At 48.7% G+C, this 9796-nt stretch overlaps 1 protein-coding gene across 1 annotated transcript; it reads right to left on the reverse strand.

Annotated features, from left to right (window-relative positions):
* Positions 1–893: 893 nt before the first annotated feature.
* Positions 894–9784, reverse strand: Eif2b1 (eukaryotic translation initiation factor 2B subunit alpha). The gene is made up of 9 exons (XM_021162910.2): positions 9686–9784; positions 9120–9221; positions 7496–7632; positions 7278–7394; positions 5132–5244; positions 4207–4275; positions 3594–3669; positions 2013–2138; positions 894–1607 (listed from the first exon to the last, which is right to left on the reverse strand). The coding sequence occupies exons 1-9, from the start codon at positions 9696–9698 to the stop codon at positions 1443–1445; spliced, it is 918 nt and encodes a 305-aa protein (XP_021018569.1). The 5' UTR covers positions 9699–9784; the 3' UTR covers positions 894–1442.
* Positions 9785–9796: the final 12 nt, after the last annotated feature.

Consider the following 9796-nt stretch of genomic DNA (forward strand, 5'->3'; position numbering starts at 1 on the left):
TCCTCCTGGGAGCCCTGACTTCATGCCACTTCCTCTCATGGTCCTCCACCCTCACCTGTGTGACCCAGGAGGCCTTTTTTCCTCAGTGACATCGCAGCCAGCATCCACTGTCTTCCCAGCGCCTAGAGACCTCTGTGACAAGCACACAGCTGCCCTCACATTGCATCTGCAAGGACTTCACCGTCACAGGGATGGTGGAATTGACAGCCTGGAGCTGTGTGCCAACCCCCCCCACCCCTTTTCCTCTCTCAAATTGATATAAAAGTTCACATAGCCTGGACCTCCTGGTACACACCTTAAATCCCAGCACTCAGGAGACAGAGGCAGGTGGATCTCTCTGAGTTTGAGGCTAGCCTGGTCTACAGAGTGAGTTCCAGGACAGCCAGGGCTATAAGAGAAACTCTGACTCGAAAAACAAAAATTAAAAGTTGCCTTGGAAGCCGGGCGTGGTGGCGCATGCCTTTAATCCCAGCACTCGGGAGGCAGAGGCAGGTGGATTTCTGAGTTCGAGGCCAGCCTGGTCTACAAAGTGAGTGCCAAGACAGCCAGGGCTACACAGAGAAACCCTGTCTCGAAAAACAAAACAAAACAAAAAAAAGTTGCCTTGGTCTTGGTGTCTCTACACAGGAATGAAACCCTAACGAAGACAACTATGTAGTCCAGGATGATTTCAGACTGATCCTCCTGCCTTAGCCTCCTGTGTTCTGGGGCCACAGGCTGGTGTCAGATTGGGGTTGAGAGTATTTTAGAACAGGCTCTGGTGGTGGTTTATTGAAACCAGAAAGGGGATCCTACCCTGAGAAGTGCGGCTAGGCCTTTTCTTGTTAATGGGTCTGCCCAATTGTGCTTGCACTGTTTCTGATCTGTGTCAACTTATATGAGGCAATACCATATCGAAATTGTTCATATAATTTATTTAAAAAGATCCTGATTTGTTTCCACATTTAACTTTAAAAAGCTGTTTGGGTTCTAACCATGTGTAAAGTAAACTCCCATTTTGTATAGACAACATTCTGTGCGCAGTGGCACATGAATGGTTCCTGCATTGATATTTCTCCTGTCTGGCTTGGGCTGCTGAGGAGAGCCCCGAAGCCAGACGTAGTCAGCCAGTGTTTGCTGTCTTGTGAGGCACCATAAGGTTTGTACTCAGCCGTCTGAGTGTGGTATGAGAAGGGGGTCTCTGCTCGTGTGCCATCTTTCCTCAGGATTGCAGCTGTAATCTCCTCAGTTGTCCTTTCTGAGACTGAGTTTCTGAAAACCATAAGGGCGCCTCAGCTTGGTTCTAGAACTGGGAACAGCTTCAGATGTGACAGAGCAGAAGTCCAAGGATTCTTCAGGACGTCTGATGTCGGGTTCATTTTCGGCCCATGGCTGGCTGGCGTGGAGAGGCTGCTCATCCTGCACAGAGCGTGCTTCCTGCACATTGGCAGGAGGGACTCAGCTCATAGGTACAGCTTGATGAGCTCATCGCTTACAGCAGATGGCGTCAACACACCCAGGTCCGTAAACAGCAGGGTGATGAGGGATGGGGAGGTGTAGTCCACCCATGGGTGTTCCTCTTTGAGATCCTGCCCAGTCTGCACAGACTTGAGAGTGTCTGCCTTGTACTGAGGAGGAAAGAACGTGGTTAGCTAGATTGGCCCCGTATCCAGGCTCTGCACTGCTGAGGCCCTGGCTTGAGCTGTAAATGAGCTCTTGCCAGGACTACCCCTGGGTCAGGACACTGGCTGTGTAGCAGGCTGGCAGGGACAGCATGTCCAGGATACCTTCCCATCCCACAGGAGAGAGGAGGCCACAATGGAAGTGCCTGGCCAAGGTCACATGGTTTGTAAAAACCAGCAGAGATGGGATGAGGAAACGGGTTCTGCCACCAGGCTCTCAGCAGGGTGCTATGTGAGTGAGATTGTGCTCAGCTCCCATCTCTACACCAGAAAAGCTGCAGGAAACAGCAATGGGAAGGGAGCAACTTTCTGGGTAGAGTCAAAGACCCCTGTCAAATACATAAAACTTACCTTAAACTTATCTGGGACGTCCTCCTGGTTGAGTGGAAAGAGGCGTACGAACTTGAAGCTTTCTGCAACCACATAGAAGGGCTTGTTCTGAGCTTTGGCACACACGGCCATCTGGTTGGTTCCAATCTGAGAAGTCAGGGAAGATGGACAGGGTGAGCTTACATAGCTCAGTAAAACAGGAGGCACAGAGTAAGTTTAATCTTAGCGTGGTGATCAGAACTGTTGTCTGATTCCCTGGGAACTGGAGTTACTAATGATTGATGGTATCTTAGTGTTGGGAATCAATCCAAAGCAGATGGAAGAGCAGCCAGTGTTTTATTTATTTATATGTAAATACACTGTAGCTGTCTTCAGACACTCCAGAAGAGGGAGTCAGATCTCGTTATGGATGGTTGTGAGCCACCATGTGGTTGCTGGGATTTGAACTCCAGACCTTCGGAAGAGCAGTCGGCTGCTCTTACTCACTGAACCATCTCACCAGCCCGAACTGTTGCTTTTTAAAAGGCAAGGTCTTAATGTATTTTATGCTGGCCTTGCACTCGAGTATGTCTTTGAACTTCTGATCCTCCTGCCTCCACACCACCTAGTGTTGGGATTGAGTTCCACCAGGCCTAGTCTATTCAGTGCTGGGGCTTGAACTAAGGGTTTCAGTGTACTAGACAGGCTAAGCTGTATTCCCAGCCTTCAAAGATGACCTTTTAAGAAAGAAAACAAATTTTCTTCCAAGATAAATGTTCCCAAAGCACATGAAAAGATGCCAGCATCACCAGTTAGAAAAAGTACGTGCAGTCTAAGATAAGCCAGCACTTTCCATATTTGGGGGCCTCAGACACTATGGACCAGTGTCTACAGTTACACCCTGCACCACAGCCAACAGTAGAAAAATCCAAGTGTCCACTACAGGTGAACATGGGCAAATGGTCGTGTTATAATGGAACGGTACTGTGCTTGAAAGCACGCAGCAATGACACATGCTACAGTGGGGCCAGTGAAGTTTGTCAAGCTCAAAATCATAAGTGTCATGTAAATCTACTTATTTGTGGTTCCCTGGCCTGGAAAAATCAGGACAGAGCAGAACAAAGGTGACCGGGGACATGGGAAAAGGCCATCTGGGACAAATAGAAAGCTTTGTAAACACTGGCAATAGCATGGTGTGAGTGTGCCGAATGCCAGTGAACCTGAGACTTATGACCGTGCATGCACAGCTTAATATGATTATGACATTTGTCATAGTTTCCAAGGTAAGTGACAGAGAAAATGTAATAAACCCTGGGGATGGAAGGCCTCAATCAAATGGAAACAAAACCAGAGACACTCAATTCCAAGCTGAATCCAGTTTGCCTGGGTGTGATGGTCATCCCTATGATCTCAGTACTTGGGAGGCACAGACAGGAGTTTGAGACAATTTGAGGCTATCCTGAGCTACATAATACCTGGTCTCAAATTACATATCCAAACAAAAGCACCTATTGTGTATACATGTTACTGACTAAATTCACCAAGATCAGCCTCCAAAGAAGAAAGCTGACAAGGTCTTGCTCAGGCTGTAGGGGCTTCTGGGAACAGTATGACAGTACCTACCTTATTAATAATGCCTCCGTTCTCTACCACTCCTTCAGCACCAACTATGACAAGATCTGCTTTCTCCATGATATAGCTGAGGAAACAGAAAAGAAATACTTGGTTGGCCTGGTATTCAGAGTCCTCTGCCTCTGCTCCAGTGCTGGGATACTAGGTGTGTAACAGTTTACTGTTTAAGACAGTACTACTGAAGATGCTTATCCAAGAACCCCTAACCACCTCAATAGTGAGCTTTCTTTTCAAAGGACTACTATTCGTTTGTGGGTCACACACACCGATGACCCAACTTGGAAGATGCTCCCAGTGAGCCACTGCACAGCCAGGTATGCGGACACAGCACAGCGATCACCTAACTGCTGACCATAGCCTTTTACTCGGAAAACATGAGCAGCCAGGCTGAGGTTCATTGCAAGCAACCCTGGCACTCTGAGGAAGGACTGTGAGTTCTGGGCCAGTCTGGGCTATAAGAGTCTATCTCAGAAACAAGACCCCAGCAGCCTGTCTTCTGTGCTGCTTACTGTAAGAGGAGAGATGCTACCCAGTCAGATTTTATGGATGGGATTCAAACTCTGCTTGGAGCCAGCAATGCAGGGACACAGTAAGAGTCACTTACCCGACAGCAGCATCCAGCACCACAGTGACAGGGACGTTGAGGTGGGAGAGGGCTTTGGCCATTTTCTTACTGAAGGTGACATGAAAACATGACAGTGAGGTCCCAGTGATGCATGATGACCATGATTTAGACAAAGATGTCCTGCAACCTCAGTGGCTCAAGGGGCAGATGCTGACTCTGGACCAAGCACACAGGAACCAAAGTTCTTTAATTCTTCTTTTTAGACATAGATGTTTTTATTTTATGTGAATAGTGATTCGCATGTATGTCTGTGCACTCCGTGAATGCTTGCTGCCTGAGGCCAGAAGAGGGAATAGGATCCCCTAGAAATTACAGGTGGTTGTGGAGTTGGGGGCTAGAGATGGCTCAGTAGTTAAGAGCATGGGCCACTCTTCCAGAGAACCCAGGTTTAATTTCCAGCCCCCACATGGCACTACCATGGTCTGTAACTCCGGTTCCAGGGGACCCAACACCCTCACACAGATAGAGATATTTATATCTATCTATCCATCCATCCAGGCAAAACACCAATGCACATAAAATAAATCAATCTTTCAGGACAGTCAAGGCAACAAGGAGAAGCCCTGTCTCAAACCCGCTCAGCCGGAGGAGGAGCTCCAGAGTGCCTGACAAGCCTGGGCAGTCAGGGTTCACGTCCCTCAACCAGAGGAAAACAGAACAAAGTTTGCTTTTCAGGAGATGGGGCTGTTAATCACCAATTCTTTCATTTAGTGTCCTGCTGTTCCTCTGACGTAACTACCTAAGGGAAAACCCTTAAAAAAACCCTCAAAACTGGAAACAAAACCACCACAGCCGGCACTGTGCCCCTGGAGCCCACAGGGTCTTTCCTCTATCTAAGGGGCGGGAATAGTCATGAACGGGTCCAAGGCAATGTTGACTCCCTGGCCAGCGGCGAGATACTTGCCCAGATAAGTCAGGCTGCGACTCTGTGATATACACACTGAACCGTTTCTTGGCCGCCGCGGCTTCTTCCAGGACTCTTAAGACAACTCTGGAGTAGGCATGAGTCAAAATCCTCTATGGAACAAGAAACCTCCATCAGAGGGGCAAGCTGCCTGCCAGCCACTGCCCACCCTGTCTGCACTGCCATGACTCCTCCTGTCAGGTGAAGCGCCAGTGTTCTACAACCAACCATGATCAGAAGGGTGACATAACAGTACACTGAATTTCAAGCCCACTGAGCTTGAACTTTTCAACATTTCTGCCCCCAAAAGTAGGGCACAGATCTCCCCAGCAGAACCCAAAGGCACATAAGCCAGTACATCTGGAGGCCCATGGGTTGGCTTCCCTAGCCATAAGATAAAGAGCTTGCATACTTGAGCCTACAGCTGCCAAGAAGGGTAGGTAGTAAGAGTGGTCTGATGAGGCCACTGACAGTGGAAGGCCAAGAGAACCAGGCCCTAGGTGCCTCTTCTTGTCATATGTCCCACTAATGCAGCCACCCATTTTTCTAGAAGTAAAAAATCTAGTCACTAGACACAAGGGGAGCTAACAAGTTTTTCAAACTGACAAGCACAGTGCAGTAAGTACAGCCATCTATGGTGCAGGTGATGGCTATGGACTCACATGGCCTATGCTCTAAGAATGCAGTAGACGTGGCTGTCATAACTGCTCACTAGAACCATGGGGGCTCAGGCCTCACCTCAGACCCAAGGCATTTAGCAAGCCCACGGGTGACCTGCCTGCAGCTTTGAGATCCTGTAGCTCTGCTTTGAACCCAGTTGAAAGGTTAAGGGCAGGCTGCTGTGGGTGGTAGGTGAGAAAGCCACACTACAGCCACATTCTGTGAGCCAAGGAGAAGAGGGTCGTGGCCAGGCCTCCAATGGCTAGGTCTGTGACACCACCATTTACACAACCTCTCATGTATTTAATAGCATACTTCAAAGGTAAGAAGCGCAGTAAAAGGCAGGGTGAGCTCTGAGAGTCAGGATGTGAGTGAACACAGGCGTGGTCTGGGTGGCTGAGGGCACACTGCCTCCAAGAGCCAGTTTCCTCAGAGGAGCCATCTTAGACAGCATGTGCTGAAGCTGGTTTGTGAGGATCTGGGGGCCCAGACCATGAACACAAGGGTAGCAACCGCAGGCAGGTGACAGAGAAAGCAGGGTTTATCACCTGGAGGAGTGGATAAGCTGGAGACTGGCTGAGTCTCATTTAATTAGGGACAGGTCGTAGTTGTAAATAGGACAGTTCCACCCAGTGCCAAGGCTGGCTTGAAGGTGCTTGGCAGTGACCACAGTAACAGCTAGTCTGCGCAGACTCACTTCAGCTTAGAGGGCCATAAACTCAATCATAAAAGTCAGAGCAAGCGAAATGGGTCAGTGCGTAAAGGTGCTTGTCACCAAGCCCGATGGCCTGAGTGTGATGCCCTGATCCTACACAGTGGAACGAACCAATTCCTCAGACCTCCACACATTCACTGTGACACGTAGGCGTACTCACACAAACACATACAAAAGACACGTGATTCAAAAACCCTTAGAAAAATAGCTTACTGAGAGCTATGGGCCGGGTGTGGTGGCTCACGTCTTTAATCCCAGCACCCAGGAGGCAGAAGCAGGCGGGTTTCTGAGTTCGAGGCCAGCCTGGTCTACAGAGTGAGTTCCAGGACAGCCAGGGCTACACAGAGAAACCCTGTCTCAGGAAAAAAAAAAAAAAAACAAAAACCCAAGAAAAACAAAAAAACAAGAGGTTATGGGCGTAGCTCAGTGGTAGAGCATGTCTAGCAGGTTAGAAGTCCTTGTTTTACCCTCCAGCCCCACATAAAAGTAAAAAGCCTATTATACCAAGACTCACGCATGCTGGTCTCATGTTCTCCCCATTCCCAACGATGAGCCTCTATAATGTCTGTATTGACAGTGTGCACACTACAGAGCGTCTCAGTCACCCCTCACCCAGCCTGGGAGCTGCCGCCCTTAACACACAAGAAAAATTCAGGACAGAGAAGTGACTGTCCACCGTCCCAGCAGTAGGTGACAGAGCCAGCATTCCAGGCCCAGCAGCGTGACCCCAAAGCTCTTGATTCTAGCAGCACGAAAGAGGCGACTACTCACGGCCCCGTCTTTGATGAACGTATGACACAGATTGGCAATCTTATTTCTTGACAGGGATATTCTTCTCAGGAACAGCTCTCCTCTCTCAATCATGATCTTCTTACATTTGGAGTAGTCCTGGGAAGGGAAGAGCCACGTGAAGGGAGGGGGAAGGGAGCCGCCAGCAGAGCGCACAGCATCTGCACACAGAGAAGGGTCCTGGGGAGGGTGGGGCTTACAGAGTATTCCAACGAGGTGAGGCTGATGAAGCGAAGGAAGAGCTCCCCACCAGATGACACGGCCACTGAGGAGTCCACACCACAGAGGGTTTTTATGGCATAGGTGAGATTTGCTCTCAGGCCCTGGAGTGTTTCTCCTGCAATGGTGAAGCAGGGGAGTGATGTTCATTTAGCGTCACCACCCTTGCTGGTCTGCGCTTCACCCACACTTTGGTTTTTTTTTTTTTTTTTTTTCGAGGCAGGGTTTCTCTGTGTAGCCCTGGCTGTCCTGGAACTCACTCTGTAGATCAGGCTGGCCTCGAACTCAGAAATCCGCCTGCCTCTGCCTCCCGAGTGCTGGGATTAAAGGCGTGAGCCACCACGCCCAGCGCATCCACTCTTTCAAAGAACACTGGATGCTTCTCTGTGCCAGCCACTACATGAGAGAGGGCTCTGTTCTCATGGAGCAATAAATCAGCACAGAAAGAGACAGACACATTACAAACTGGAACAATGACAGGAAAAGGCAGTATGACATGTAAGGTAAAGCGCCTTTGCGAGGCTGGCCTCTTGCGTCACAGAAACCAAGACTTGACGAAGGACTCAGACATGTGAAGACCAGTGAGGACAGCTCCTGTGTAGATGTCAGGAATACCAAGGCCTAAGAAAGGGACACACTTGGTTTAAAAAAAACAAAAACAAAAAAACTAAGAAGACCAAATGGCAAAGTGGGCAAACTGCTTTGTGGTGCCGGCCTGGTGACCCGAGTAAAGAAAGAAGAAACTCCCAATAGCTGTCCTCATGTGCACCCACACTCATGCACACGCTAATAAAGAAAAACCAGAAAGTAAAGGTCAAAGAGGCCAGCAGGGATCTGCAGCAAGTGACAACATGGCAGGTCATTACTTAGCAGGGGCAGATGAGATCTGTGAGACAGATCTGCAGGCTCCAAGGTATCTGAATGTATGTATGCCAGGAAGATATGCGAGGCTGTGCTAGAGAAATTCTCCTCTTGGCCATCCCATGAGAACAAAAAAGGCCCATATTTTGTAAGTATAAGAGGCCATGTTGGGCAGGTGAGATGGCTCAGCAGGTAAGAGCACTGATTGCTCTTCTGAAGGTCCTGAGTTCAAATCCCAGCAACCACATGGTGGCTCACAACCACCCATAATGGAATCTGACACCCTCTTCTGGTGCGTCTGAAGACAGCTACAGTGTACTTACTTATAATAAATAAATAAATAAAAATCTTAAAAAAAAAAAAAGGCCATGTTATGCCCAGGATCTTAAGACTTATACTCAGTAGGTCTCAATGAATAGATACCAGAATTTATTCCGGAACATTACAACACTGCACAGAACTGAGGATAAGCTAGGAGCTTGGTACGCATCTATAAAGCTAAATTATTGCTCTCATATAAGCCTTTAATTTAAGGCTGTATTGCTGCCTCTTGCATCAGGCCATATTTTGTAGGTGGATGGAAATCCTTTCGGTGATAACCCAAGGGTTTCCCTACAGGCCCTCAAGTCTGCCATGGACACAGAGGTTGGCCTTGAGACTGTATACAGATCTGCCTGTTCACACTCCTAAGAGTCATCTTAAGACCTTCCAAGGCCCAGACTGTTCGGGGCTGACCCTTCTCACCTTTATCTCTCTTTAAGAATTCCAGCAAAGTCTGGATGGCAGCCACCGCTGAGGCCATGTTAGGATCTCCTTTCATCTGAGACTTAAAGTATTCAATTAACTCTAAGGAGAGAGGGGGGGAACAAAAGGGATATTCACGTGAACTTAGCAGGAAGAGGCCAGAGAGTTTGGTAACAACTGCTGACCTTAAGAATAAGAGGCAAATACATTTTAAAAAGCAGCCTTTAAAGTTAAAGGGGCCAAATGTTGGTAGGGGTAGAGACGATACCTCCTTACTGTTGGCAGGGACATAGCTTCTTCCATATTTTAAAAAAAGCTATTGGTGCACAAGGCATAAAATTCAGGGACTAAGACCAGAGGCTAGTAGTATTCTAAGGACTCCGCTCATCCACTTCATCTATGTCGCCTGCAGCCTTTTGAGCAGTGTTCGCCAATCGAGTCTGCGCATGTGCACAGACATAAATGTTTACAGTTCACTTTTAAACTAAAAGCATTCGCCCGGAGCTCAGGCTGCCAATGCGGAGGCCGCGGACCGTCTGTCCCCGCCGCTCTGTTGACACACTCACCACCGTCCTCCATGGCTTCCTCGAGCGACTTCCCGCAAGGCGCCAGCAGCAAAGCACGGCCTGACAGCTTGTCGCCCTTCTCGCGCGTCAGTTCCGTCGTCTCCGGGGTGC

Source organism: Mus caroli, unplaced genomic scaffold, assembly GCF_978045245.1.
Source record: "Mus caroli unplaced genomic scaffold, Mus_caroli_1 scaffold_4, whole genome shotgun sequence".
In the NCBI taxonomy this organism is placed as follows: Eukaryota; Metazoa; Chordata; class Mammalia; order Rodentia; family Muridae; genus Mus; species Mus caroli.

Excerpts from the sequence above, each read along its gene's own strand:
- Eif2b1 (XM_021162910.2), bottom strand. Across the intron at positions 2,139-3,593 it reads ACGGAGGCATTATTAATAAG|ATTGGAACCAACCAGATGGC; the intron begins GTAGGTACTGTC and ends CTGACTTCTCAG. Across the intron at positions 1,608-2,012 it reads ACGTCCCAGATAAGTTTAAG|TACAAGGCAGACACTCTCAA; the intron begins GTAAGTTTTATG and ends TTTCCTCCTCAG.